The following is a 24,844-nucleotide window of genomic DNA, read 5'->3' as shown; positions in this document are numbered from 1 at the left end:
GTACCGGAGATAGATTTGCAGGTTTTCCATTGTGAGTAACAGCTCTGCTAAGGAAGGTTATGTACCCAGATGATGAATTTCCAGAATGGTTTTGCTGTGCAACTCCAGCTGCTGGCAGCTGTTCAGGCAGCAGGGGATGGAGTCGCCTAAATGGCAAAAAAAGGCAGGTCCGTGCTGGTCCAACAGCTCTGGCCAGCAGATTGGGATCGGAAGTGAAGGAAAGCATACTGAATTAAGGCTGCAGTCATAATTTTAGTTTAGACCAAATGTATGTGGTTTGGCAGAATACCAGGGTCCTGACTCTTGTAAAAATGTGTCACAAAGGCTCTCAGGACCATGGGAAGGTCAAGGCCTCTATTGGAAACCTTCTGTCAGCTTCTGTGTCACAGGCTACTTCGACTGGCATAGACACAGCGTAGGAACTACTCCTCTCTGCAACATGTTATGTGTTTCTGATCCTGAAGGTGATCAAACCTGGTCTGTCTAGCTGGAGGTGTTCAAGGGGATTACAGCGAGAAGTGTGGGGAGGCTGCAGGCTCATCCTCGTTGTGTTTTCTTTTAGTATTGTTGACCAGCGAGCAGCCTGACCCATCAGAGATACCTGACAGCATCAGGACTCGGTACCAGGTGATTGTCAACTGGAGAAGTGCAGGGACCATGTTCAGAGTAGGTCGAGGTGGGCTCTGCTGTGGAGAGAGAAGAGATGCACAGATTGAGGAGGATCCATCTCGGTTTTTCGGAAATGCTTCAATAATGCTGGAATAACAAATTATTTCGATTGGACAAGAAGTCTTCTTGTAGGAGGATCTCAGTGTTTATGCTAATTTCTTTCTTTGACTTCAAGAAAAAAGTAGCAGTTAAGACTTTCCAGTTGGAGACTGGTGAAATGGTATGTGTGAATGAGAGAATTGACTGCTGGGGTGGATGGATTTGGCCTTCTGTTCTGATTCTGCCTTTTTTTGCCAAAGGATCCATGTTTTTGGACTCCGATGAGGTGTGTTCAGTTGCTGTCCTTGCAACAGTTTGCTCAGTGTTTATGTGGAAGAGGTTGTGCATTTGAAGTGGGTGAGGAACGGAAACAAGAGCTGGCACCATTCGGCTGATTTCTCTGTGGCGCTACATCTTCAGTTGTCAATTTTTTTCTCTACTTTCTGAAAATTTTTCGTTTCTTGTTTTAAAATAGCTAGCAGAGAGAGCGGATTCATTGCCTACAAGAAGGGTGGCTGGAGCCAGGTGGCAGATGGGCCTTCCCCAGCCGTGTTCTTCCAGCTCCTCCCTGCCCTGAACATGGCTCTGCCGGAGCTTTGGGTCCCCTGGATGTCCCTGGGTCCCCTGGATGTCCCTGTGTCCCCTGGATGTCCCTGTGTCCCCTGTCCTGATGAACAGCATTGTGTCCACCCTTGCTCCTACCCTGCAGTCCTGACTGGCATTACTAGACCTTCCCCGAATAGTCAAGGCTGCTCATTACAGACTGTCAATTTTTGCCTGAAAAATAACGTCCCGCCACATTCTTGCCCGAGCAGCTCTGGGTGACAGGGCAGCAAAATCTCCCGAACTGGCTGCTCGGAGGTTGCACCGGTCGCTGCAGCCGCTGAGCCTGTGCCAGCGCTGGGAGAATTCCTTGGGAAAGCAAACAAACTGCTACAACAATTCCAGCGTGATCCTGCATGACCTTGCTTTTGCTGCGGTGGGGAACAGTTTCCAAAAGCAGCAGAAAGGATATGCCCAAAGTCGCTTTTATGTGTAACATAGAGTATTCAGGATTTGACCCCCGGTCCCTGGAGGTAAAAGGCGGCTGTGTTAACCCCACCGCTTCATCTCTTGCCAAGTCTGAAAATCCAGGTTCTTAAAGAGGAGCTGTTACTTGTATGACCTTCATGCGTGAAACAATTTCTCTCCTAAAATGTTTGTTCCCCTTTATCAGTTATTCATTGAAGAGTCTCTTTGCATCTGTAGAATTTTGAAGGGTAGCTATTATTTTACCATTTTAATTTTCCCAGCTGTTCAAATAATTGTTTTAACCTCTCAGTGCCTGGAAATGCTTTTCACATCCTTGTTGCTCTGTGTTGTATTTCTTCGGTTTCATGTTTTAAACTGCCAACAAATATTTTTTTTTCCCCATTCCAGATGGTTATTCTGTGACTTTCTTCTCTGTGGCTCTAAGGCTACATTGGTCTGAACAACACTCGGGTCGCAAGGAACTCGTGAACTTTGTGATACAGAGCTCTTACATCCTGGTTTTTGTGGTTTTTTGCTGTTGTTTTTCTCCCCTCACCAACCCCCAAGGAGAGCTCAGCACTTGCAGATCCCATTAAGCCCAGAACAAGCCGTGGTTATTCTGCAAGCTCTTGCCACCGGCCTCTCTGGAGTTATATTTCACTATACACAGCAAACGGGCTCTGACAGAGACACGAAGCAAGCACAGAATACATGGTCTTCACACAGGTATTAAAGTCAAAGCATTAAATATGACAGTGGTTTCTCTACCCCCGAGACAAGGCTGTGACCACGGAGGACAAGGCAAATCCTCGCTGCTCGGACAGGGATGTTGCTGATCGAGCTGTGGGGGGCACTGGGTACCAGTGGGGGTTCCCAGCACAGGGCGATGCACCTTTTGTGTCCCATCTGGGGCAAAACGCATCCATGGGGGAGCACCTCCAGAGCAGCAGTGTCTCATTTCATAGCATCCATTTTTTTTTAATATGTCTTTTTTTTTCAATGCACAAAACCTTTCTTGAGTACATCTTTAACGGTCTTGCCCTAGGGACGGAGGTGGAATTTGAAAATAAGTAATTATTTTGTGATATTTTGGACATACTACTGTAGTTTCTCTTCTCACATGTTCCAAAAGTTGCAAAAGGTGATTTATAATTCATCAAACTTAAGCGTAAAACATCTGACTGCAAAACCTATCAATCTGATCTCATCTCTTTCTAGCCCTTTAATTAGGGAAGCCCTGCTGAAAAATGTACCCATCAACTACTGAGAAATGGTGCTTTCCTGGACCCTCGGTATAAATCTTGAGTTATCCAGGTGCCAAAATGCTGTCAGAACTGACAGATCTTAGAAAATACACCCACAGGCAGAACATTATCCATTATACTAGCACTGAGCAGTGGGCAGTAAGGGAAAAAAATCAGCAGAGAATGTGTCTTTATCAACTTTAATTGGCTTTTCCCGTTGATAAAAATCAGCGTACCCAGCAAGGAAGAGAACCTATCTAGCGGTTTGATCTTTCCATCGCGGAGCTGAAGGGTTCGGTCCATGATGGGTGACGGGGACTTGTCTGAGCTCCGAGCGGCACAGCGGAGTCTGCAACCCCTGGAGAAAGCTGCCAGGTTAAACAAGTGTGAAGAATGAATTACTCTGGATAAGCTGGATTTCATCTGTTGCTCAAAATTTACTTCAGAGAGAATGAAAACTTAGTTAAACTTTTCTTCGGGTCCTGGCTTGTTAAGTGCTCCTGGATTGTGACTGGCTGGGCTGTGAAATCAAGGACCCGGGCAACGGATGTGAAAAGGGGACGGCGGGCAAAGGAGGCAGCAGCTTTGCAAGAGCTGAAGGAACTGGTACATGTAGAGGTTTGGGGAAGAGCACAAGCTGCTTTGGGGTCATTTGGTGCTGTAGGTTTATGCATAGCTTTACATTAAAAACAAGGGAGGCAGCAGCTGTGTGGATTTCTCCTGTTCTGCAGCATCCTGCATTGGCTGAACTATGTAGAATGTTTCGTTTTTTCCTTGGTGCTGCCTAGATCTATTGCTATTAGATTTATGACAGTTTTATTAGAGTAAATAATATAGCAAAGATGATTGCAAATCTATTACTGTACTATTTTTCTCCTAGTTGATTAACAGCACTTTATTTATGATCAATTTGGCAATGTGTAGGGCTTCTCTTGCTGAATTCCACAGGGTTTCTGAGCATGGCTCTGGTTTAAGTTTGTATTCTGCTAAGTCAAACTCCTCTACGTTATTGCCATAAAAAACGGAAAACAGAAGTACGTCCACTCTGAAAAGATAGTTTAAGTGGACTTTATTGCAAAAGTTTCCTTTCCATAGTCCCTGATGGTCTCAATGCCATGGGCGCAGATCCCGGTGATCTGCCCAGCACAACTGTTCCCTGTTGGGGTGAACTCGAGAGCCGTAAGAATATGATGGACCTTATGGAAAAAAAGAAGTGTAGACTGTGTGGGGCCTTCTTGCCTTCTTTCTTTCCTCCTAGCCATCTGATAAGCATTAACACAAACTTGTTGTGTTCAGAAGGTTTCTTTAGAAACTCGAGGCAAGTGGGAGGGAGGGATAACAAAGTCCATTCTGTTCCTCTGGTTCAATCTGCCCATTTACAAGCCCAACCTATCAAGGATGTTGTCACTGTTTCTTTGCAGCAAGGGGAAGATGGAGGTTTTAAACGACTTCTGAAGAATATATACAAATCCATGTGAATAGCCTAAACAGTCATCATTCCCAAGGTTTCTGTGGACGCAGGCCGTACCGCAGTTTGGGCAATTGTGTTGTGTTGATCCACATGCCACAGTGGTTTTACCAGGATACAAAATTTTTGACCACTGGCCCTAAACTCCGCTGTGGTGTTGCTGTCCGTGTTAAACAGCCTTTTGTGCCTATGTGAAAAATGGGATTCCTGCCTGTGCAGCCCAAAGAGACAGTGACGACTTATTATGCATGATAAAATAATAATCCCAGATGAGGTAAAACTGTAGAAAGAGATCAGGATTTTGACGTCTTATTTTGAGATGGCAAAATGCTGCTTTGGTGGCCTAAAGGTGTTGCTGTCCTTGATGCTTAGTGCACAGTGTAAATGCGGACAGACAGTGCCTGGCTCTGTGTCAATCATTCCCTAAATGCCTGATGGTACCTGAGTGACCAGCTCCTCAGCTGCCTCCTGCTTAAAAGCAAGGCTGCGTGATTCTTCTATTTTTCTAAACCATTTGCTCTCCTTAATTGAGGACTGCGAGCCATTGTGTGCGTAGTGCCGCAGGATCCTCGTTGTGTAAGGGCCTTGATAAATATGTATTTTATTGTCAAGTGTCTGTACCCACTCTGCAGGTAGCGGTGGCGAAGCAAGCTGCATACAGTTAAGAGTTGTCACGTCTCCGGGGTCAGTAACAACAAGATGGCACAGGGGACGGTGGGAAAAGGAGCCAGGGCAGCTGCCTTCAGCATCACCTACTAATAAAACAGCTATTTATAGATCAGCTTTGTCAACTAGATTGTTAAATTAATATTTACATATCGGCTTCATTGTCTTTCACTGAAAATCTCATTTGCATTAGTGCTTGGATAGAAGTGCAGCTTTCGGTGCTCCGGAGACACGAGTGTGTGTGACCGGAGCCCATGCTCTGCAGTGTTGTGTGAAACTGTTCCCGACAGATTCTTGCCTTGCAAATCCTCTCCCTCCTGTAGTAGCGTTTTCCCATCTTTTTGTGCCTCTCATTTCTTGCAGGAAAGCTCACCTTTGTTCCCAAATGTCCGCAACTCATCATGAGGCTGATGTCGCTAGAGGAGGGATGAGCAGCATTTCTGCATAGCAATTCCTAGTTAATCTCTGCCTCTCCGAGAGGCTTGAATTGTTGATGGCTTGTGGGTAATTTAATAACTAGCAGACAAATAGGATGTGTAGATTGTAGTAACTTAGCCCAGATGCGAAATCCCCCATCCTTATTAGCATCTGTTTGAATGAGTTTTGTTATAAAGATTTGCTTTTTTTACGTTCTAGCGCCAGCGAAGCAGCAGCGGGAGGAATGGCTGCTCGGCGAAGCTGCGTTGATCGCAGCAGGCTCCACACCTGGCTAAGCAGTTTCAATCCCCTCTGCGTGCGTGCGCCTGTGTGCCTTTCAAAAGGGAAGAGTAATCTACTTGCCAGGCGTGTGTGTCTCTCTCGTAGTCCTTGGGCGACCTTGAGCAGTCATTTAACTTGCGTTTATTTGCCCATCTCTACCCGGGCAGATATTACTTCTGCGGTTTGGAGTGTTGAGGCTGAATGGGTGTCTTGGAAATGCGGATGAAAAGTGTTACTGAAATGTAAGGCGTTCGTACCGTCTCTTCAGACAGCTGATGGGAGTTCAGATTCACCTGCCTGTCTTGCTGTTTCTTGCTTCAAAGCCGCTTGGCCGCTGGGGTTGTGCAGGGAGGCTGCGATGCAGACAGGTGTCACAGCGCGCACGGGGCTGTCGATAAGGTCCTGTTATGCTGGTATTGTGCTATTCTTCATCTGTCTTTGGCCTGCGAAGGGTCTAACAGCTTCTGTCTCTCTGACACCTCTGCGGGCTCTCTGGGCATCTCATTACTCTTTTCGGGAAGAGAACATTGCAATCCGGTTACTCAGTCCACAGAGAGTGAGAGCTCATCTGCCCACACTGCTGTAAAGTCAGAGTTCAGAGAGCAGGTTGCAGTTTATCTCTCCAGGTGCATGAGGCACATAATATCACAATGATATGTGTGTGCTGAAACCATTCACCTTTTATTTATTCTTCTTAAGATAGCGAAGCCTCAATTTCCTGCCCTTCAAGATCTCTCTTCCCGTGGCTCGCAGGAGAGGCAGCGGGACAGGGCAGCTGCGGACACGGCTCTGGGAAGCCTGGAACTCGGTTCCTTGGCTCTCCAAGTCCTCATTTCACCACTGCCTCTTCCATTTTAACTTTAATTCTTGCTGAAAGCAGCACCTGATTCTTCCATTTTCAGACCTACCAGGTTTTTCCGCCTTCTGCTGATATTTCAGGGGAGACGAGGATATGCTTTTCTGCAAAATGTCAAGGTCTCCTCCTGGAGAGCTGACAGCATAGGTGTTTTATATGTACACGGGCTATCGGGATGAGACATCCTTACTCAGAAACATTGGCTGAGACAGACAGACATTCCTCCTGCCACGAAGAGACAGGCAGGCTCTCGCTGTTGCCAAGCCTTGAAGTATTTGGCATGTTTTCTATTGCCCTAGTTTTGTGGAGTTGTTCCTGAAGTTTTACAAGTACATGAGAATCTTTGTTCTCTTTTTTTATTAAAGAAAAAAGAAGAAATAAACAAAATGAAATAATCTGGCTCTCCTGCCTAGACAGAAGTGGTATGAGAGTGTGATTCAGGTGCTTAAAACCAGAAGGCAAATTAAATAACCCCAGTGCATTTCTAAACAGTTTTACAAGTTAACCTTGTGGTTTTGGGGGAGTTTCTGGCTTCTCTCTCGGGTTTGGATATGTGAAGAGTGTGCAGCGTGGCTCGTTTTCCTGAGTGAGGGAATATTTGCAGCTCTGTAAGAGTTCACACATCTGCAGTGTCCCCTGCAAGCAACAACGAACCGACCAAAACAAACAGTGTCCCCAAATTAGAAAAGCCCTGTGTCTTTCAAATCTCACGTGCATTCTAATTTGTACTTTTTTGGTTGTTGCACTTTTCCAGCCTGCCTTGCAAACACGAGGATCTCAGGCTCTTTAGTTTTAAGTGAAAGCCAAGATTTCATGTAAGAACATGACTCTGGGAAGCGGAGCTTTGACATTTTCATAGCTGTGCTGTGTATCATCAGACTTCCACATGAGCCAGCAACACTGTTTGCGCAGAGATGAACGTGATTATTCATGGAGGGGCATCGTTCGGCTTTGTTACCCTCCCGCTGATCTATAGAGAAGACTGACTGGCTCTGCAAGCTCATATTTCTGTCCCTCCATAGGCTCGTGGGGACACACCGGCCTTGCAAGCGTTCACGTTGGTTCCGTAGGCAGCGGCGGAGGCACGTGCTCCCGAAATCACCGCTGAATTTGTAGGCACACGCTCCTCTGCGTTGCCTGAGCGGAGGGACAAACGCGGTCAGACTCCCACAACAGAACGGTTTCCAATAAAGCTGAAACACAGGAGTATTGTTCGTCCAAATGCACAGAGCCATTGTGTGGGCCCTGAAAGCCTCGGCGCTTTATTCTCGACGGGCTGAATGGCAGCCGCGGGTAATAATAACACAAGATTAAAAAAGCCAACATTATAGGGGCATTTACAACCCGCTGAGAGAGTGAAATCTCAGCAAGGCTGAGCTGTGTCTCCAGTGATCCTACATTTTTACTGCTTGATAAGGAAATGATGGGCAGCTCGGGAGAAATGGTCACCGCGGAGCAGATGAAAGGGGAGCCGGTTGTCTGTTCGAACGCTGCAGTAAGTAGAGTGGGACAAATGGAAAAGCAAATCGAGTGACCGGCCTGTCCCCCCATGGGCTGGGTGGGCTGGGGGGTGTGTATGTGCATTTGCACACCCGGGGTTCCTTCCCAGGCTGGTTGAAAAGCTCTGTCTGGCTGGTGTCGGGCTTGGAGGCCTTTGGGCATCCTCATCCAGGGCCAGTGCTTTGGTGGCCACCAGTAGATCCACTCAGGATCTAGCTGTGGGGTGATCGTGGGTAAGAGGTGGTAGGATTAACCTTCCGCCTGCAGGAGCAGCCAGGCTTTCCGTGAACTTAAATTTTGGGGAGACAAATACTGAGCTTTCTAAATGCAAGTCTCAGTTTTAAGTCACAGTAATGGCAACTACCATACACATTTAAGCTCAACTGACTGATACAGTCTTACATGGTGAATTTCATTACTTTCAAAACAAAGAAACTCCACCCCACAAAAAAAAAAAATATTAAGGGACAGTTGCTTATCTTAAAAGTCAAGTCTTCATTTCAGTGCTGGTTCTAACAATTCTTTAGCATAAATGTCTCGTAAAGTTCCTTGTGTATATATAACTACCTAAATAGCTATAAAGACCCGCCCTTCTTCTGGACGCACATGGAAGTTGCATTCAGTAAGCAAAGCACCAGCCCATAGCAACATCCTCTCTGGATACACCTGGGCTGCAGATTAAGGATGAGATATCAAAGCCAGGCCTAACCTCGCTGGCCTGGGTAGTGCCGACAGGCCAAGCCTAGCAGTACTGAGCCGCTGGAATACGTCCCCACCTGCTCAGACAGGTTGTGCAGCTCTCTGCTACTCAGCAGCTTTCCGAGGCGGCGTCTTACAGATGTGACCTTGGTCTTCGGTATGAGCGATGCAACGAGTGAAATGGTGGGAGGCATTTTGAAGTAATAAAACATGTTTTAATAAGAATGTATGCTACCTGGCTAGGGCAGGTGTGGTTAATGACTGTGCTTTTGTTCTCTAAAAATGTTCTCATCCGTTCAAGTGTTCTGCTTTGTTTGTGCCGGGCAGCATGGCATGGAAATTACTGGACCCTGGATGCTGTTTCTTGTGTGGGACTTTATGGGGATTCAGAAATCCAGGCTGCTTCACATATTCATTTACTCGGATTAATGAATCTGTCCCTGCCTCTGTTTCCCCAAGAGTAATGTGAAGTTACTTACGTCACGGGGATTTATGAGCTGCTTTCTATATTGGCCATTTTGTGGAGAGTGAAATTGCTCGGAGGGCTCTGCAGAAGGACGAAGTGTTTGAGTTTGTTCTGTTCTAATCCTGGCTGCAGAAAATTGGCAAGTTCCTGCTTAAAGTCTCTTTAAACACAAAATATAAATATCCTTTGATTGCTTTTTCTTGTCCTTTCTTTCTCCCGTTATCTCTCTTTTCCCATCCTCTGTGCTTTTGTTTTCTATTAGAATTTTACCTATCTTCAACTGTAAACTGCTCAGGTTGGGACCCGCGAGCTCCCCTGCGCTGGCACAGACCCGTGGCAGAAGGCTGTGGGCTTGTTTTGTTGCCACAGGTTGCAACGATGAAATGAAATGTCTCTTAGTGGTGAGGTCTTTGTGGGAAGAGGGTGTAAAGAGGTGTTGAGTGACACTAGGAAAGAATGGTCTAGGAAGGGGAAAGAGAGGACGTAGCTAAAACCAAATACGATGTTTGCTTTTTGCCAGAACCTTTGCAGCAGAAGCGTGGACGTATTCCCAGTTGACAGCTCCCTCATCTCTCTTTCTCCCTCCCTTTTCTCTCTCCCCTCTGGGGCTACTGTTTTAGGATGAGTTGGTTCCAAACAGACAATACTTTTCTAGCAGATAAACAGACACCTAAGCAGCTGCGCTGGTATCTGTCATGAACAGACGTGCTGCACACTGAGGGCAATTACAAGATGGGACCAGCATCATTTGTCATATTTTAAAAAAAAAAAAAAAAAGCTCCCCCTCCACTTGAGCAGCGTCCACAAGACAAGTGAAAAGCACACTTATAAACCATCACTTTCTTTTCCAGTCTCTTAATATGTTTTCAAATGCTCCCGTTCAACAGTCCACCTTTAGATCCTCTTGGTAAATGATGTGTTTTAGACAGATGGAAGCAGGTCTCTGTCCTGACACAGATGCAGGACTATAAATCTGCAGTGGAGGAGATGTGATACAATTATTTAGGAGGATTTTGTGGCTTATTCCAGCATCTGGTATTCCACCAGTATGCCCTCTGAAGAGAGAAAAGGACAGGAAGGAGGTAGAGAAATGCTGAGCTTGGTAAAGGCTTTTAATCTTGAAAGAAGGATTTGGAATTTACACAGGAGGAGACATTGATTGAGAAATAAAGACGCATCTCCGGGTGTTCACCATTCTCCCTTTGTTTGCGCAGATCCACGTAGGGCATCTTATCTGCCGTTCTCTTAATTGCATCGGTTATGTCAGGTGCCGGTGGGCAGCTCCTCGGAACAAATCCGTCCTGCTGAGATACCGACTACACCGGCTCCTGCGTTGAGGGCCGAGCACGCAGCACCGTGCCTGGGTGTGCCTTTGGTTGGGCAATGCGTGACTGAACATCTCCATGGCCTCTCTGTTCCAGTTCGGGTGTTGTGTCCCCAGGAACACCCAACGTTCTCTTGCCTGGACCGTGGATTCCTGACCCAGGGCTCTCTGCTGCTGGATGGTGCGCAAGAGGAGCGGCAGAGCGAAATGTTTAGGGTTTCTCAGGTGACTTCTGAAACCTCTAAGAGGTGTGGTTGGGTCATTTGACTGTCTCCGTTCAGGTCATTAACATTTCAAAAACGCCTGTTATTTCTCCGTCTGGTTGCCTGAGTTTGGTAGAGGATTGTCTAATTGGGGCTTGGCACGAGCCAACCAACCAGGCTTCTCCGCCTTGTGATATAATCAGATCTTGCAGCTCCTGGGACCAGATATTTCAAGATACTTAAAGATTGGCAAGAGTTAGACGCCTAATTAATTCTTTCAAGTCTGATCCTTAAATACCATAAAGGCTCAGTCAGCAATAAGCTGCTGGTGCAGAACAGTTGCAGTGCTGAGTCAAAGGGGCTGATTCTGCTCAAAGATAGTTCAGTTTTTGGTTTTGTACCTGGGCAGTGGAGGTAGTATCCCATTTGGTTGTGTTTTTTTTTTTTTTTAAATCTACCTGTAGGTTCTTTACTGTCTAGTCTTTCAGAGACGTTTCACAAAAACAGGTAGAAGTTCCATCCCACACCTATCTGCAAACAGACAGGAGAATTCCCAGTCTTCTCTTGGCTCCATCATTGCTGAGTTTTGCCTCTTCTGCCAGAAGAAAAGGAGGGTGACATCTACTCCCATACGGGTGAGATGAATACGGCTATCACACAAATAAAATTACTGGCTGCCGAAGAGCAACAGTTTAATGAAAATGTGAACTGTTAAACAAATAAAGTCAGTCAAGCTCATAATACTTCTGCGTGGAATTTCACTGTATCACTGAGCAGAAATAGAATTAGGCATAGAAAAAGGGATATCTGAAGAAGTTGTCTCTGCCTACCTCTGTGCTTGGTATATGAAGCTGGACTAGATAGGAGTGAGCCGTACTTCAAATGTGGACATGCTACCCCAACCTGGAGAGGAAATCTCTTTATCCAGTGCAGGAGCCTGCTAAAGCAGGGCAGGACAAGATAGAGCACCAGATTTCCTCTGAAGCCTAAATTCAAAGGTTAGATCCCTTGAGAACTGTGTGATTATTTTATTTATTTATTTTTTGCATTTCTTTAGCATCTTCTGCTGGTGAATAATTATCGTAGCTCCGTGTGGTTGGTAAGTAGCATTACTCTTCTGTACAGAAAGAGAAACCGAGATGAGGATTTATTTACAGCTGCTGGGCGAAGTTGGGAGGAGTCTGACCACAGAGCCTAAGACTCCTGCTTGTGCCTTCCAGGCCGGGCTTACCTTCCTGTAGGCTTGGGAAAAGGGCTGGGTTTAGTAACACTCTCAAGTGATGGGTGAAATCCCCAGGATGAGAATTTAACAACCACTCTTGAGGTCCCATCTCCATGGCCCGGTGCCGTGGTTGAGTGTTGGAAAGTGTTCTCAGCAGCTCTTTGCACCTTCCCCAAGGACTGGACTTTCCTGTGCTTCCATCTGCATGGAAATTCCCAGAGTTAACGACACGCTTGTTAGAACCGGTGCAGGTTAGTAGTCTGTTCCAGGATGTAGATCTGGAAAGGTGAAATGCAGAATGTAAAGTTGGGATCGGCTTGTGAAGAAGCCCTGCAGCCAAGGAGCTGCCGGCTCTGTCTCCAAACCAAGCGCCATCCTCTCTGCCTGGCGTCCCCCGTCCGTCGTGTTCGACCAGGGCTGGGATGGGCTGATCACCAGGAGTTCAGAGGACAGCTGGGGTCGCTCTTTCTTTCTCCCATCTCCTCCTCCACCCCTGCTCTGACGGCATTTCTTCAGCAGAAGGCGTGTCTCAGCCAGGCTTGGTCTCAGACTGGAGTCACTGGTGTATTGAAGGTCTATTTGTGTCTGGGTCACGTGGAGCTTTAATGTTCTGTGGAATTGGAAACGTCGTAGGAGTTTATATTCTAAGTGTCTTTATTTTTCTGGGTGACCTTGTGAAATTTCCTTGCGCCAGATTTGTATCTTGCTGTCCTGCCGCCTTTATCTAATTTGTTTTCTTGTATATGTTGCTGACATTCAGTGAAGTGTAATTTGTTTGAGAAGTGGCACTTATAACAAGGATCCTGCTAGTAATCCCTGCATTGAATCCCTATATACACAATGTTCCAGGAATAATTAAAGTCACAAACTTCAATCTTGAGGGATGCACAGGGGAAACCTATCCTGAAACAAGGCTTGGTGTAGCTGACTTCTCTACTTCTAGTGCTTTTTAGCAGTAGGATTTGTTATTTTTGTTCCAGGACTGAAGCACATTTAAGTGGAAGTCTGACACCCTGAATTTACAGGTCCTAACAACAGTATTCATCAGTCTGTTCTTACTGTATCCTTTCCCTACCTCTTCTCTCTATTAATTTTCCTCAATAGTCTGCAGAGATCATTTGCCAGTCTGATTCAAATTCCTGCACTTTCCTGGCATCTTGTTTTATAACATCTTGCATCGTGTACTTTCCATTTCTGTAATCCATTTAATCCGAAATACTGGAATGGCTTTGCAGGTGTTTATTGCATTTCTTTCTTCCTTGTGTTAGAAGGTAACAGGTCATTTATACAACTTAATTCAAAATCTCTTGGCTTCTGGGTTTATTTTTCCCTTTTATTTTCCCACTGATTATCCTGGGGGCTGGTAGCAAGAGCAGGAATGAGAGTAGGAGGAATTTGCCCTTATTTGTTTATTATGTGCTGTTTCATTACGTTGTGCTCAGAGCACGGCTTGGCACTTAGGCAGTTAAACCCCAGCAATAACACGACTGTTGCCTGTCCTTAATTTTTGGAAGCGCTGAGCTTAGAGTTTGAAATAATGAAATACTGTTGCATCAGTAAGTGGTTTTCCATTCCTTTTGGCTCTGGAAATAGATATTCACAGTTGGGTGAAGTTCATTTTAATCCTCACAAAACCAGAGCTGGATTTGTACAAGTTGTCGTTGTTCTGCTTTAGAAACACTCTGTGCCTTCTGGATCCCTTTATCCCTCCCAGGGGCTAATCCACAAGCTCGAGAAACGCTTGGGGTGGCTCCAGTTGCGGGATGAAGAGGCATCCAGCGTTATCTCCTTTTCCTCCTGTGTTGCCTTCTCTTGCTCGTTCCAGAAAGGCGCCGTAGTGTTTGTAGTGTCGACTTTCTGATGTGTATAGATAGCGGGATGTAATTATCTTCCGCTGAGGTAGAGTCATTATGCTGGCTGTAAAGAGAGAGGGTCACAGTCCTAATGGGAAATGATTTTAAAGCAATCTTGACCGAGCCTAGTGGAGCCATTTCAGACCACTTAAAACTCAGCCAGTCCTTCACGGCACTTGTGATGTGTCCACTTTACGCGGTGAGAAGCAACAGGACTAGCGCTTATCGAGGGATAACGAAAATCGACGATAAACTGCAGCATCGGCCTCGGGCAAGCGGTGTGTGCTGCCACAGGGGAAAAGGTGCCGACAGAGCCCGGTCTCGATTGTTATTGTTCTTGATGCCGATTTGGAAAAACACAAGGCACTGGCAGAAGCAATAAGCCCGTAAAATCTGCCACCTTGGGCTTTTTGTGCTGCGAAAGCTGCCCCAGGACCGACTCTGGGAGCATCGCTCCTGTTCCCCGAGCGGGTGGCTGGGCAGAGAGCGGCACAGTCCCCAAATCGGAGCCACATCACCGGCGGATCCACTCTTGGCTTACCTGGGAAGTTCAGGCTTCAAACGTGCTCTGACTTACAAGGCAAATTTGGTCAGAGGTTGTTTAACAGCAAATATTATTTTGCGTTACGAGACGTTGGAGGAAGACAGAGCTCGGCATCCTTGGGCGCGTGGTGGAGTTGTGGTCAGGAGCAAGGTGAGGAGAAGGACTTTGGCGGAGCTGATGGGAGGTGGCGGTCAGCACTTGCAGCTCATATTGAGCGGCACTGGCAGGTCTGTTGGGACCAGTCTGGGACTAAAAAGCAGACACCACTCTACATAAGCAATTTTTCTGTATTTCAGTCCTTTACAGAAGCAGAATAGGCAGGGCTGTGCAGGTTAGCGAAGCCCTAAGCTAGTACCCAGGAGAGCAAGAATAACTAGTAGTGAAATGCTCCGCGTCTGATTTTCATCCTTTGAGCTCCTCTGTAATGTTATTGGAAAACAAAAATTGTTTAAATAATGGAACAGGCCCAATGAAATTGTGCAGTGATGCAGAAGGGGTGAGGAAGGGTTATTTCCTTTCTTTCCACTGCTTTTCTCCTCCTGCCTCGCCTCCTAAACGTGGGTGGAATCCGCGTGTCAGGCACTAGCAACATCAGCCTGGCCCGGTGGCTTTTCTTAATGGTGAGAACGAGATTAAATGCAATTAACATTGATTGAACAAAAAACCACCCTCAGTTTGTATGCCGATTAATTAACAGCCATCCTTTCAGCAGTGGCCCTTTGTGGAGTGCAGTTTGTTCCTCCTGGCCCCGGTATTTTCTAGCACACGTCCAAAATCAAAAGCACCGAGCGTGTTCCCTACTGTGATGTCTGGGGCTACCGGCTCAGCGGGGAGATGCAGCCCCCCAGCTGGGATGATTTTTTCCTGTAGTCTGGTGACTGCAGAGCTGCTCAGTCAGCGGCAAAAACATTTTCCTGTTAAGCAAGGCGGATGACGGGAGCTCTCTGCGAGGTAGAGCGATGATCAGAACAATTGTCTGGAGGAAATCAGTATTATAATGCATGAACAAACAGGTGAGTCTCAGAACAGCTAGAAATTAGTTGTGCTGGTAAATAACTTCCTCGTGGGGGGATGCAGAGCGATGGGAGGTGTCAAAGCAGAGCAAAGCAAACAGTGTGGTGGCTCTTTTTGAGTCAAAGGAGGGTGAGGAGGAGGGAGAGGAAGCCAGAAAAACTGTTTCTGTTCCATGCTCTCTGTTGGTGGGGTGTGTAGACCGGGGGACTTCCACGTGAAAGCACTTTCTGGGGTGTTCTGACAATGTGTCTGGTGAATTTTTTGAAAGGCGTCTTTTCTGCTGTCAAGCCAGCTTTGAAGACGCCATCTGGGGAAGTAGCCAAGAAGTCATCGGGTGAACTTCTCTGCTTTGCAAAGCTATTAACGCCAGTACAGAGAAGAGAGAAAACAAAACTCTCTTCATAGCTTTTTGAATTAATGTTTTTTCGTTGCTGCCAGGCATACTCCTGCCCCTTCTTATTCCAAACCCAAGGACAGCAACTGTTGGACTCCTGAAGGATGAGAGAGACAGAGGCTTTTCTGTGCAATAACTATATGGCACAGAAGTGCTGTGAGCCATTAGTCAGCACAGCTGCTCCACAAAATAGCCAATACCCAGAATGTAACAGAACAAATTGCACATAACCAAAAAATACCTACAGCATACATCAAACCACAGTGACTCAAATGTCCCTTGCAGCACTTTGGGGTGCTAATAGCCCCGCAACAAATGCCTTATCCAGTGGAAAGGCCTTGAACACCCATCTTAGGACAGGTCAGGATTTTTGTATTTCGTTAGTGTCTCTTCCCAGACTGAGACGAAAAAGTTGTACGGTCGTGTTACTGCAGGCTGGTGTGCGCCAACAGGTGTTCCGGGTTGGAGAGAGCTGCCGGCACACAGCAGGGAACTAGGAACTATGGAGATTAATTTCTACTTTGTCACTGACACTCCAAATGCGCCGAGTCATTTATCATGGGGATCTGCTTTCTGATTTCTTCATAGCTACACAGCGCCCAGATGTGCGAGCGCCGTGGCGTGACTGCTGAAAGGAGTATTAGAACAAAGGTAAGGCAGGAAAACTTGCAGGGTTTACCCCCTGAGACTAAAGGCTGGTTAAATAAATAAGTCTGAGCACAGCTGAGGCTTGGCAAACAGCGTCTCTGGCAAATGCTGTGGGAGGAAGTTCTTTGGGATCTGGGCTTTCAAGGAGGAAGGTTCCTACCCTGGCCGGGAGCCCCGGCGAGGCCGGGAGCCGCGCTGCAGAGCTGGCCGGCCACGGCGGGAGGCGGAGAGGATGCTGCGGGCTCGCCAGGCGGCCCTGAGCTCCTGTGCTGGGATGCAGGTGGATGAAGAAGGAAAGGGAAGAAGAGGAGAGAGTGACATGTTAGAAAATCTTACAGAGACTTGCTTGCCCTGATGCTGGTACTGATGCTTCGGCGCTCCGTTACAGGAGAAGGACGGTGTTGGGTGACTCCCTTCTCAGCCCGGGTGAGATGTGTGGAGTGGATCTACTTGCAGAACTCGACCCGTTCTCCTCACTCAACTGGAACCAGAACTGGAAAGCTACTGGCTTCCCCACGGGTGCTGCAAAGTGATGGGCTGTGTTGGCTGAGCAGTCGGCCAAATTTGACCACTGTTGGTTCCTGAGCGGGGTCTCACCGTGGTGGAAGAGCACGGGTTAGTGGGCAGGGTCCCGCTTGCCAGGAGAGGCATGGAAGGGAGCACTGTGTGCCCTCCAGCTGGGCTTGCTGTCAGGACTGAACAGATTGCCATTCCTGTTTGTGCTGCAGCCACAGCTGTGAGGAATCACCTTTGTGTGGACACTATTCATATGTAGAAGCGCTGGGCTGGAGCACGTAGAGACTGGAACCTGGTGCCTACCTGACATGCATTGTCAGCGGCATTAAAAATCTTCCCTGTGCGAGGACACCATTCCTTCTCATCAGAGCGAGTGTGCGGTGCACGCTCCGAGGCTGCTTCTTTATCAAGTGGTTCTTCTGCTAAGGCTGCAGCAGAGACCAGCTAACGTCAACCGTGGGGCAGTTATTTTGTAATGAGCCACCAAACTTCTTCAGGCTGAGCCTCAACTTGATTAATTGAGAGTATCTTGTCATGTGGGAACAGCTTGTGATTGCGAGCTGCTTGGACTTGTTGCATATGCAACCTGTCTGGTGCACGTGCGACGGTAAGGTCAGGTAGGACAGGAAAAGGCTTCTCCTTCCCTTTCCTGGCTCTTTCTGCTCCAGGTAAGTGTTGTAGCAACCTGGTAGTATCTTGCAGGGAGGATTCCAGGCCGGAAGGAAATGAAAGGGTGCCAGATCTGCATTGGCATGCTTGCAGTGCTAGGTGGAATTAAAACGCTGGTGTAAGTGGCTGGCTTAGCAAAGAATGGGTTTAGTCTTAAAGATATGGCATGTTTCCGTGCTATTACACAGCACATGAGACATGAAATCGATGCAACTGTGCTTTTAAGTAGTTAGCCACAGGTTTATAAACTGATGGCCTAGGAACAGTGAAAATGATTATATGCGTATTCTACAAAGCGTAGACTTATCCGATGGGCTAACAGACCACGAGGCCTGCAGAGCCTGCGCTGTGCAGCGTGCGGTGCTGCTGACCCTGCAGGATCTGGCAGAGGAGACCTCTGGCCTCCAGCATCGTTAGCTGTTAATTATGTCTGCACCACACGGCAGGTTCTGCAGAAGATGCAGAGCAGCACGGGTTCCCAGCCAGCCAGAGACTGCACTCTGGCTTTGCTTTTTTTGTAAATTGAACCTTTAGCAGTATGAGATGGTTTGGGTTGGTGGTGGTCTGTGCTGTGGGATCTGGGCCGGCATCTGAGCAGGCAAGTCTGAAACAGCCGGGGAAGCCACCCCTCTGCACAGGCTCTTGGGCACTGGGGATGCTTCAGTTCCTGAGAAACGCCAACCCCATAACCTTCATGAGCTCCCTGTGCCTCCGAGGAGGAAAGGGAGACCTCGCTCTCTACAGCTGCCTGAAAGGAGGTTGGAGTGGGGAGGGTGTTGGTCTCTTCGCCCAACTAACAAGTGATAGGACGAGAGGAAATGGCCTCAAGTTGCACCAGAGGAGGTTGAGGTTGGATCTGGGGAATGATTTCTTCCTGAAAGGGCTGTGGGGCATTGGAACAGGCTGCCCAGGGCAGTGCTGGAGTCACCATCCCTGGAGGGGTTGGACAGACGGAGATGAGGTTCTCAGGGACATGGGGCAGTGCCAGGGGTGGGGGAACGGTTGGACTCGATCTTGAGGAGCTTTCCCAACCAAAATGATTCTGCGATTCTATGAATCAGTTGCTCCATCCAGCACAGGCTGGTCTTAGATGTGATTGTATCAGGCCGCTCTCAGGAGCAGCGTGGGCTGATCGATGTTATCGTCACCTGCATCCTTTGGTCACAGCAGTGTCCCTTGCTCCCAGCAGGACATCGGTGTCAAGTGTCCAGTGCTCACTATGCACAAGGTTTTGAGAATGTTTGGTCACCCAGAATGAGGTGGAACCTGATATTTTTGGCACGAGGAAGGTTTGTGAGCCTCCAGCTCCATGGGGGTAGGTTAGGCTGGAAAGAACTGATTGAGGTTAAGCGCTGGCTGTTTGCATTTCTCCTGGAGTGAGTATGAATATGTAGTTACGATTTTGAACATGAAATTGTGTAATTATGATATTCTTTAAAATTCCTTAAAAGGAGAGGTTTTACTATCTTCCGTAGGGGTTAACCACAGAGTGGCCACATCAGTGGCTTTTTCACAAAATGTAACATTCCTCGACACTTCAATGAGGTGTTACATTGTGAATACAGCAAATTACTTTATTGCAAAATTGATTGTGAGTTGTTGCTGCTTCGTTCATGACAATTTGTGTGAGTGCTATTGGAGTTTTTAAAATGTACTGCTCTGTGCAAAGCCCTTAAGTCACTAATGATGAGAAAAATTACCTGGGAAATTAGAGTCAGTCGAGTAATATTGATGGTTGGTTTGTCAGATTTCTAGATAAGCTTTGTCTAAATAATTTGGCAAACAATTTTCTCTTTATTCTTGAGTCCTTTGAAGCTTTTCCAGTCCATCGTTGTTAGAGATGGGCCTGTCTTTGGAGATGCATGGTCAATGTAGACTGAATCTGCTGACCTTGCAGCTGTTCAGCAGCGAACATCAGCCTGCTGTGCAGAATCACATCCTCGCTTCTGACAGCTATTGCCAAGCATGCTACCTTCGTTTTTTTGTGATATTCTCCTTTCTGATTCACATCCAGGGAAGCACAGCTTCTCTTCTAGGAAAGGCTGGTCTAGAGAGTAGAACCAAGCTCAAATCCAGCCCTGGTAAAAATGGGTGGTGAGGCCACACGCAGCTCACTCTTCAGTTGTCTTTCTGTATTTGGCTTCAGCGGGGTCCTCTAAACGTGGGTAAGTACCGTCTGCTCTGCAAAATGGAACTGCACCTATCCAGAGCATGAGAAAAAAGTAGCATGTCGATGGGTTCACCCTCTGCGATTCAGCAGTTGATCATTGATATAAAGACGCCGTTGCTGGTGCATGAGAGCTGGTTACCCAGGTTTCGAAGTCAGGTCAAACATCGATACCCCGGGTCCTCAGGGGCAGAAGGGTTATAGCTGGTGCCAGGTGTGTTCTCATCCACTGCTGATGGCGTTGTTGGTTTGGTTTCTTTGACTTTATAGGAGTGATGAGGTAAAAATAAGAAGAGACCATAGTAGGCTCTGCAATCTTCATCCGAAAAGGGTCATAAAGCCGCCTGTTTTTTCTACCCCTCAGAAGCCAACAGCTCATACGCAGACGCCTGTAGGATCTGAGAATGTATCAATGAGGAGGTTGCTGGGGACAAAGCAGGTGTGATTTTGCTTTGGATTTTAGGAGGGTAAATGCTGTCAAACATGTCAGGAGTTATGCATTGTCTGAGTCCCTCTCTTTCTTCCTCTCCCCTGTAGTGCTCGCCCTTACCGTCGATGCCATTCCAGGATGAGCGAGCGGTGTGTTCGTGTCTGATCCAAGTGCTCCTGTGTCCTGCTGGGACTCAGCGTGGAGCTGCACTTATCCCCAAGACCACGGCCCTTCTCTCCTGCCGTAGGCCGTAGGATTTATAAACCCTCATCATTTGCAACGGACCATATATTCTTGTTCACAGAATCAGTCTCTCCTTTGATATCATGACCTGCTGTCTTGGTTCTGCAGTCTTCCATCCCCTTGAGTATCTTGTGTCAGCAGGTGAAATGTGATGATTTTTCTGTGGGATTCGCACCCTGCCAACATTGCTCCGTCATTTCTGAAGGAAATGATCCCACGTCAAGAGCTGCGTAATTAACTCGCTACCTTTTCCTTTGTCTCCTTTCTCCTCCAGGAGCTGTTAGTTAATTCTGGATAAACATCACCCACCAAAGAGCAGCGGACAGGGACCACAGATGCCCTTGGAAGCCCCAGCATCCTTCTGTAAGACACTGACCAAACCTGGTGCCTTCTGCCCTTCGTGGTCCAAGACGACGACATGATTTTTCTTCTGCATATATCGCTCTCACTGGATGTTTCTGGAGTTGGGAGGGGGGTTCTGGGAGGGGGAGATGCTACTAGTTTCTTTTTTATTGTATTACAATGTAAAGATTCGTATTGACCCCAGGTGTTTCCAGCACAGCTGGTTCACCCTGTGCGAGTTTTGGTTTCACCAATCCACATCTGAGTTCTAAGAGCTGTTATCTTTGTCCGTTTGCTCTGGAGAAAGGGGTCCAAAGTATTTGGAAGTAACCCTGATTAGCTTGTTAGAATTAACTGTTCCTAGCACGCTCCCATCGGTTACACCAGCAGGCGCGTTTCTTCCCTTCCAAGGTTCCCTCCTAAACAATAAAGTGTTTAATGGTCACCGTGTGCTGTGAGATACTTTCAGTCCCACGAGTTTGTTCATTGCTGTTTTCTGCCTCCTACCCATGCCAACAAAAACTCCCAACAAGTGTGGGGAATAGAAATACTTGAAGTCACAGTTTATAAATCACAGAACTTGTTCGTTTTTGTCCCGGGCTGAATGACTTTGGCTTATTTGAAAGTACTTGGAGGAGTGCAAAGTCCTGGCTGAAGGGAACTGGTGTTGGTGAATCATACTGAAAAAGCCTTCGTCTGCCATAAACTACCATCATTTACAGCCTTGTGCTCTGTTTTGAGCCCTCTCCTCGCCCCACCGAGGGACAGCGGGACCTGTGACATCTGACATTTCATCCCCATAGAGGTAAGTGCGGCAGATTTGCAAAAGACCTGTCAGCAAACTGGGGGAGCAGGTCTAGCTTGGTAAATCGATTTCCCCTTCTCTGGCTAAATCTTCTCCTCTGGCAGCATTTGCTGCTGGTGTCCTCTCTGACTGGATCTGACAGTTTCCGAAGAATGCGAACATGGATTTTTGGAGGTCATGCCAGAGTTTAATGCACTGTTTATGAAAATGGATGAGGGGGGCCGAGAATTGTTTTCTGCATTATATTCTGCTTTGTCTCCTTTTCTTTTAGGCAGCAACTTAGTGCTTTATGTCTTCATTAAAGCAACAAAATGCCTTTCCTTCTCGCGGAGTGCTGATGCCACAACCCTCTTCCTCCTCAGAAGCGATATTTGCTCATCTTTGCAAAAATTCCAGCTTTTTCTCACTGTGCAGGTCAAACTTGCTGTCCCCAAGGGAGGAAGGGCAAGTTTTCCAAGCCGATGTTGGGCACTTGGGCACTTGGTGCCCTCAGGTCTGTCTGTAGCAGTTCTGGGTGGGTTTTTGCTGCCGTGCTGACTTTTGGATCTGCTTGGGATAGCCAGGCTCTGCAGAGACACCGAACCTCTGACTGCAGCAGAAATATGGAGCACCAAGGTCCATCCCTGACTAGATTTTAAATTACTGCTGGTCTGAAAAGTACCTATTTTGTCTCTTCCTCGTTTTCCTCTTGCCCCCATCCAGTGTTGCTTTGGCATGAGTAATTTGCATGTCATTATTTCAGCTGCCCTAAATTGGGGGGGACTGTGATGCCAGGGCTGATTATCTGGCAGCACTGGACAATTTTCTCTGTTAGGCAACTGCAATATATTTCCATGTTGTTTTATAATGAGCTTTATTTACCAAATTGGCAATTCCTCTGTTGAGAAATAACTGATTACAGCATTCAGGGAGTTGCTGTCATCTCAAGATATGCAGGTGTCTGTGGAACATAAACAGATGTGATCGTTCAGACAGTGAACTCAATTGATAGAGGGTAGGGGGAAAAAAATCAGCCATAAAATCATAAATGTAACATCTCCAGCTAATGCTGGCCAGGTGCTTTGCGGCTGGTTTGCAGCCTGACAAGGACAAAGTGGCACTCTAAGGCCATCCAGTACCTCCAAATGAGGGACCGCTTGATTATTAGCTGAAAATATACCTCTTGTGTGTCGTCGCTCTTCAGTACTGGCTTGCCTAACTCTGAGTTTCTGGAGACAGGCGTTAGTTCATTATAGAATAGTTTGGGCTGAAGGGACCTCCCCAGCTCCCCCAGTGCCCCCCCTGCCATGAGCAGGGACATCTGCACCAGCTCAGGTTGCTCAGAGCCCCGTCCAGCCTGGCCTGGGATGTCTCCAGGGATGGTTCAGCCACCACCTCTCTGGCCAACCACCTTCTCTTGGGCTCCTTCTCCTTATGTTTCTCCTTGACCCGCTTGTTGGATATTCAGAGCATGAATTTTTTTTCATGCGAGGCTGTGACAGCAGGTGTCAGTTACACTCCAGAGCAGCAGAGATCGCTATTCCTGGAGCCTGGTGTCCAGTGTTGAATTGATGTCCTTATCGCACAGTTACCATCGCAGTTGGCATTAATGGGCGACTAGGACAGCAGGATAAACAAGGTGTGGATCTATTGTAGAAGCTGAATTGGAGGCAGTTTCCTCCAAAAGCAAGTTGGAGGTAGGATAGGGGCAGCCAGCCACGCTGCTGCCGGTGCTGGGTAAAAAGCGGCTTATCCGTGACCCATTTCACCTCCTAAAACCAAACCTGCCCATCGCCAGATGCCGTCCAGGCGCAGGGCTCCATTCAGCCGAACAGCTGCATGTCCATTTTCCCTGCCTGCTTATTGCAGTTTTCTGTGCAAATTGGGTAATTGTGTGTACAAACGCATCCGGTGATTCGAATGCAATGTGCACAATTGTGGTAATTTCATGTGAAAATACAGGCTTGCAGAGTGCCCACTTTAGGAGCATGAATTGTTTTTAAAACTGGCCAGATGAATGGAAGGAACAACCTTTTTATTCATGCATAATTTCTTAGTGCTGCAAGGAGGAGAAAGAACAAAAACCATGAAGTTAGACAAGATACAGCAAATAACAGAACTGATAGAAATTTTCCAGTAGGCTTCAATAGCTGTTTAAATGAAACATTCAACAAGCGCTTTGAGATTCCAGTGTGCAAGAACATCTCAGGCTCTCTAAGCACCAAATTTGTGATCTTGCATAAAAACACAACCCATTGCTTCCTGTTGTTCATATTTCACACTTGGCTTTGCAAGATGCTTTATCTAATAACCTCTCTGCGTTCAGGCTTCTACCAGCTCTTCCTCGTCCACAGCAGAAGAGGCTGGAGGAGAAAGGCAATTGCCAAGCGTCTGTAATCTGTGTAGGAGGGTTTTGTGTAGCTGTAGGGGGAGAAGAGTAAGTCTCATTTCCTATTTTATAGTCTGCTGAATCCTGTGATCTCATGCTGTGTGCTCCTTTTCCAGGCAGAATTTTTCAATTTGTCTTTTGAGTTGTTGTGTTGTTTTTTTTTTTTTAATTTCCAAACTGGTTAAAAGTGTTTTTCTGTGGCTTGTCGCTAAATTGTTTATGTCTGATTCCCTAAAACGCTTCATTGCTGGTCTCACACACGCCTCAGGACCACGTTCTTCTCTTTGCCTGGTGACTTGGTCTTTTGGGGTCAGAAGCAGCACAAGGACTCTCCACTCGTTCCTTCCCACTCCAGGAGTTGCTGTAACCAGATGCACCTGGATAAAATACACCCTACAACTGCAACAGATCTTCCTGCCACCCCAGGGAGCTGTTGCATCCAGCGTTGTCGAGTTATCAGCCCTTTTCAGAAACCCACGGGAGCCTGAAGCCGTTCAGTCCTGCGGGTTGTAGCCCCACACCTGCTCCCGTTCTCTTTTTTCTTTTTAAAATTTCTTAGAGAAGTTTATTTCGAAATAAACAGAATTTCTGATAGCTTTGGAGCAGGTTTGCTATTAGCACGAACCCAAACAAATCCCTTTGGCTCACATGGCTCTTTTTGAAGAGTTGGGATCTGCTCACCTTCTTGTGGATCCCTTAAAGCTTTGATTTCAAAATCCTTCTTGATTACTCAGTTACTATCTACACTAACATTTATGGCGAACTGGTGCATGCAGTTCAGTCCT

General features: G+C 47.0%; 1 protein-coding gene across 2 annotated transcripts in view; it reads left to right on the top strand.

The window, feature by feature from the left end:
- Positions 1-21,349, top strand: part of CHCHD6 (coiled-coil-helix-coiled-coil-helix domain containing 6) — a 112,047-nt gene extending 90,698 nt beyond the window's left edge. For both annotated transcript variants that reach the window (XM_065642622.1, XM_065642621.1), the window contains one exon: positions 20,819-21,349. In XM_065642622.1, the coding sequence (XP_065498694.1) occupies positions 20,819-20,842 (24 nt within the window). In that variant the 3' untranslated portion in view covers positions 20,843-21,349. The remainder of the gene's footprint in view (positions 1-20,818) is intronic.
- Positions 21,350-24,844: the final 3,495 nt, after the last annotated feature.

This window comes from Caloenas nicobarica, chromosome 11 (assembly GCF_036013445.1).
Source record: "Caloenas nicobarica isolate bCalNic1 chromosome 11, bCalNic1.hap1, whole genome shotgun sequence".
NCBI lineage: Eukaryota > Metazoa > Chordata > Aves > Columbiformes > Columbidae > Caloenas > Caloenas nicobarica.
This window is presented reverse-complemented; position numbering and strand designations above follow the sequence as displayed.